Below are 5,889 nucleotides of genomic sequence, written 5' to 3' on the forward strand. Positions count from 1 at the left end.
CCCCGCCCCGCAAAGACATAGTTTAGGTTACCAGAGTTGCTAGAAAATATTAGTGCTACATTAGAGAAAACCTGTGTTCTGAGCAACACAAGTATTTTAGCAGTCTTGAAATGCTGACTGGAAGGGAAGATGCTGATATTGGCAATTTTTCCATGGTTCCACCAGAAGCTAACAAGCTCTAACTCTTCTTCTGCCGAAGTACTACACGTAGAGACTGAATGGGTTATTGAGTGCAGCATTCTTACTTGATAGCATAAGCAGAGACAATAATACTTGCTTTGCTGCTTCTTCCTTTCATGGCAAGTTACCTTTTTAGGTAACTATTAAGTCTGCCATTTTCTTTCAATTGTAGGCATGTTCTGGTAGGTTTCGTTATGAAGGGAGTGCATAAACTGGTAAAACACTAAGCCAAATGGTAAATAAACCATATGGTAATTTTTATAGCTATCCTGAATGACATACAGCTACTCTCCTTGTTTTGAATATGCAAAACTTTAAGTGTTTTGTTAGGCCTATAAAGTCTCTTCATGAGTTCTTACACGTGTGTGGATAGTAGTATTTATCTGTTCTTTCAGCAAAAACATGACCTAGGTACCAGAATCACTGTAAAACACATTTCCAGAAGAGCATTTAAGACAAAACTTGCAAATGGTATAAATAATGCCTAATAAAAGCTGGTTTCTTACTTGGCTAATATAGGAAGTATTTTCTCCTTTAAAAAGGAGCATATTGGAAAGGCAGTAGTGTTCTTAGTTTGTCAATCATTCATTCCTCAACTTGTGTTTAAATTTGTAAGTTATCAGAAGTTATTTGCAGAAGTTAATTATCAAAACAATCATAAATGAGGAAAAACTTCTCAAATTGTCACTGTAAGCAAAGGGAATAATCTTTTTATTCATGTTATCACAGTGAGTGGTAGTAATTGCTGCTGGTTGAGATTCATGCATTGCTTTGTGTATAATGAAATTCCACTTTTTTTTTAAGGTGACAACAATAGAATACCTGTTATCAGTTCACTCAAGATTAGAGACCAGCAGAGATCAGCAGTTTCCACAAATTGGATGCTCCCCTACAACTACACATGGCCTCCAGATAAGGTCTTTGTAAGCACACCTATAGCTAACTACACTCTTCGGGATTACCGAAAATTCTACAGGGACATAAATTTTGAAGATGGCTGGTTCATGAGACAAGACACTGAACCCCTGGTCTACCAGATGACACCACCTGGTGTGCGCATACACTGTCTTTATGGTACTGGCGTGGAAACACCTGATTCCTTCCATTATGACAGTTTTCCTGACAAAGAACCCAAGATTCTTTACAGTGATGGGGATGGTACAGTAAACTTACAGAGTGCCTTGCAATGTCAAAAGTGGGTGGACATGCAAAAACAGGAAGTGGTGATATTTGAGCTTTCAGGAAATGAGCATATTCAAATGCTATCCAATGATACTACTATCTCCTATGTGAAAAAGCTGCTTTTTGATTTGTGATACCTTGTGTTGACAGTTATTTTCCTCACCTGTGATGCCTTCCCTTAAATATGGGAAAAAGCCTTTTAATCCCTTGATATTTAGATATTTGAATTATTTATTTTGTGGTTTTTTTAAGGCTGTGTTCAAGAAGTTGTTTGGTGTTCTGAATGATCCTTTGTCTCCGATTTGTGTTTATGATGCTTCATGGTATTTTCACATTCTGCAAATTTGGTCAAATACGCATTTTGGTGCCTCTGGTGTTGTGTCCAACATTCATACAGACTTTCGTTTGGAGATTGTGCAGCCCCTTGGCACATACTACATAGAATCATAGATACCCGAGTTTCTTTGTGTGGTCTTTGCAGGGTTTGGAGTGGGAGAGCTTGGAAGGATTGCAATTTCAGATGCCCATAAAACAAAGGCATGATATTAATTTGGGAAGCACAGTAAACTTTTTAAAGGGTCTTGCATATTCTGATCCACAGTTCCCAGTACCTTAGTCTGTAATTGTGCATATCTACCAGGTAAGATAGGGAAGAGGTCTGCCTGGTACTGTACTGCCTTCGTCATAATCCAGCCTTTCTTTTATTGCAGCTTTTTGGGGAAAAAAGATAGCTGTGTGAATTACTTGAGCCTTCTTATTAGGTACCTTTTTGGTTTTTTTTTTTTTGTTTGTTTTTTTAAAAAAGAAGAAATTGTTTGCTCATCAACTTTTAGAACCTGATTACATACAGTCTGGAGTCTGAGGACTTCTCACCTTGTGCTTTATTTATCAATGAGGGAAAGAAACTAAACAGTGGATGGTGCTTGCAATAACGGTAGCTGTGTGGAGCAGCACATAAATTAAAGCTAATTGAATTGAATACTGGCAAACAATCCATACAGTGCAGAATTGCATTTCTGGGTGAAAAATGATTTCCTGTAGTGGAAATCATAATGGATGGTGGGCACTAATTCAAAAAGAAAAGTTAACTTCCTGAAATGGGGTGGGGAATGGAAGCCAGCATAATACAGTATGAAGTATAAACCTTGTTCTCAATCAAATACTTAGGCTCTGATCCAGTTACTGACCAAGTAGTGATTGGATCAACACTGCATTCAGCTGAAAAACTTTACATTTTAAGACTAAAATTCATTTCCCATAGATTACAAGTTTCATTATTGCTGTTTCAAGAAGTTGGGATACACTGTTCCTTAAATGTTTCTATAAATTGCTGAATGTGCAACTCTGTTAATTTCCTACAGTATTGTTTTACTCAATGTTTAAAAAAAAAAAAAATTTCAACTCTGAACTCCACAGAAATGACAGCCTAAAGGCCATCATATTTACAGCCTTGATTACAGAAGTCCTGTTGGAGAAATAGCTTCACTCGAAGATTCTCTTTTGCTTGCTTTAAAACCAGTCACCCAGTTAGACTGCACTTAGTTTTCTGAAAACACAATTTTGAATGCTTTCGAAATGCTAGGTCCTCCAAGTAAAATGTTTTAAGAGTTTCAGAAACTCATCAGAACTATTGAGGATTCATTACTTAAGAAACTGAAGTTGTCTAAAGGGTAAAGTTTTTAACAGTCTTGGTAGCATGCATAAAATGCTTGCTGCCATCAAACATACCAATAAGACGTGTTGAAATGACAGGCTTGAACTCTTGTTACTGTAGAATGCGAACATTTTGGCAGAGGAGGTAGGTTTAAGGCTTTAAGTTTTAATTCAGAAATTACTTGTAAATCCAGAACAACTTGAACTAGGGTCATGGATAAGCTAAATATCTTCCTAGGTTTTAACTTCCTTATGTAGCTTCATTTTCCCCCTGCATTTTTCCTATTACTTTGGTTGAGGGAGAGTACTCATTTTCCTGATTTTTTAAAATGGAATGTTTATCTTGTCTTCAGTTGCCCAGGAACCTACAGTTCAGCAGCAATATTGCCTAGACTTTTCCAGAGTAAGTACTGAGATACCCCAAGCCATTTGTAATTGGTAACTGTTGAAAATAAAAATTAAAAAAAAAAAACCCACCAAAACCCAAAAAACAACAAAACCCACAAAAAAGTCCTTTAGTCAAGTGTTCTATTTTATGCAGGGCTGTCAGCTGGATAAGCTTCAGGCTTGTGTTCCAAGACTGCTCAAAGATGATAAAGCTCTTCCTGTGGTCTGACTCAATTTTTGAATAAATTGCTATGTTACTGGTTTACAACAGAAAGAAATTACAGAAAACAGCTTATCACAATCTGTATTTCTTGCTGAAGTAGAATGCCTGTTAATAAGCACTGGAATGAGTGGAGCTGGAGGCTGTATTGCAGGATACCAACATGGGCATCAAGGGCTGAAAAGATGAGAAAAGAACATAGGTAAACAGTTCCTAACCTGATCTGGAGAATGTTTCTAAGCTTCATTTACATCCTTACCCATTAATTGGTGGCATTTCCAGTCTCATACCAAGAGTTTAGCTTCAGGGTTTTTTGTGATCTGAAGTTCCAAAATACATGATTCCAAAAGATGCTCTTCTGGGTTTTTTATTCTTTTTTCCTTTACTACTTTTTTAATACTACTTTTTGTGCCCCAAAAGGAAAAAAAAAAATCTTTTCTAATTTTGGCAACCTAGTACTGTTTCTGAGATCAGTTGACTGTATCTTTTAACCTAAAGATTTGTACATCAGCTTTCCATGAGTAGAGAAGCCCTAGAGTGTGTCTCTTTAAATAAACTTGTGTTAGTTAACCTGGTAAAATGAAACTGAAAGCTTTTCAAGGCTTTTTTTTGTTTTGTTTTGATGTTGTTTGTCACTATAAAGCCTTGTTGTGCAAGAATGTGTGTACCTGAGTTCTAAGTGCTGTCTTAGAACAAGCACGGTGCTTCTGGTGAGATTTTGATTGGATGTGATGGTTCTGCAGGCTGTAGTTCTGTTTTATGTCCAGAAGTTGTGATTTTTCTACCAAATCATCGTCAGCCCTTTTGTTTTCAGTTTATTGCATATTAGGATGGAGTTCTCATTGAAAAGTGAATGCAGCAAGTAAACTGTATTATTCTAGTCGTTGAAACTGAACCACTTCACTCAGCATGTTGAAAAGTGCTTACTCACTACGGCATGTTCCTCTACAAGGCAAGAGTATTTAGCATTACTGTTACAGGCCTGCTAGAGCCATGTGCACTTGAGCATTCTAGATTCTTGTGGGGTCTGAAGAAATAAATCTTTAAGGAGAAGAGAATGTGGCACTTCCTTAAGAGGACTAACTCATGTGCTTTGCCACACTGCACAGTTGAAATGCACAGTTGAAATGTTTGAATTTACTGACATATCTTGTCATGTCTCTCTCTTTCCATAATTTTTACTTGGTTTTATTCTTCCAGGGTATTTTCAGAAACCAAAAATAGTCTTGAGGACCAAATGTGTTTCTTATTTTTGACAAAACGTACAGAAAATGCTGAAGAAGCTTTCAGCTGTCATTTTAACACTTCTGAAGAGGTGCAGAGTCACTATGTGATTCTGTTTAAAAACAGAAGGCTTCAATAACTAGCAATAATTGCAAAGGACTTGCAGACCAAAGGAAGGAATGTCTGGTATTAGGGTAGTTCTTGGAGCACAGTGTGTTCAAGGCCCTCTTAAATTCAGGGAATGTTTGGCAATGACTTTGCTGCTCTACACTTCACAGTATTTTGTACAGAACATATTCTGAGACCTAGCATTTTATATGCTCTTTTTGTGTATGAATGCGTTCAATAGATTTTGAATATTTTATTGTCAAACTTTGATAACATAATAAAGTTGATCTAATACAGTTTGTCTCCTGTTGTGAATAATGTGTTGTCTCACTGCTCAGATGGAATGTCAACTTGTTGCTGTTTTTCTTCCCTGCAGATTCTTGGCGTCTCATTTTCTCACAGTAACTGCTTCTGGCTCATCTTCCAAATGCACCTACTGTCTTGTGGTACATCTGGAGTTCTGTTAATTGTTCTTGAATTTATGGAGATGTGGGACTGAGATTACTTGATTTCGTTTGTTTGTGCTTTCTTACTTACCTCGTATGAGAGAGAAAAAAAAAAAAGTTCTTGGGATGCCTCATGCTTCTGTTCAGGTAATCATTTTGAAATTAGTCCCTCAATCCTGAAGTGTCCTAAATGCTTGCAGTTGCCTTTATACTGTTGGTTTCCAAACTGATCCACAAACCCATGCATGTTGACCATACAGTTTCATGGTTGTATGAAACAGTCTTTTTGCAATTAAAAATAGCGCGTTGTGGCTCTGAAGAAACTTTAATGGTAGACAATGATTCTGTAAGGCAAAACCCCCTGGAAATTATCTCCATTATCAAAGTAATCTAAAAGCCTTTTGGGCAAGCGCAAGTCCGCTGGTGGCTGGCAAATGATAGTACATCACAGTACAAATGATTGCTTATAGCTCTTGAGAAAGAAGAAAA

At 37.0% G+C, this 5,889-nt stretch overlaps 1 protein-coding gene across 1 annotated transcript in view; it reads left to right on the forward strand.

Moving 5' to 3' along the window:
• PLA2G15 (phospholipase A2 group XV) overlaps positions 1-5,251 on the forward strand; it is a 17,893-nt gene extending 12,642 nt beyond the window's left edge. The window contains exon 6 of the mRNA XM_019471377.1: positions 985-5,251. Coding sequence (XP_019326922.1) covers positions 985-1,496 — 512 coding nt within the window. The 3' untranslated portion in view covers positions 1,497-5,251. The remainder of the gene's footprint in view (positions 1-984) is intronic.
• Positions 5,252-5,889: the final 638 nt, after the last annotated feature.

The sequence above is a fragment of the Aptenodytes forsteri genome, unplaced genomic scaffold, assembly GCF_000699145.1.
Source record: "Aptenodytes forsteri isolate BGI_AS27 unplaced genomic scaffold, ASM69914v1 Scaffold33, whole genome shotgun sequence".
NCBI classification, from domain to species: Eukaryota; Metazoa; Chordata; class Aves; order Sphenisciformes; family Spheniscidae; genus Aptenodytes; species Aptenodytes forsteri.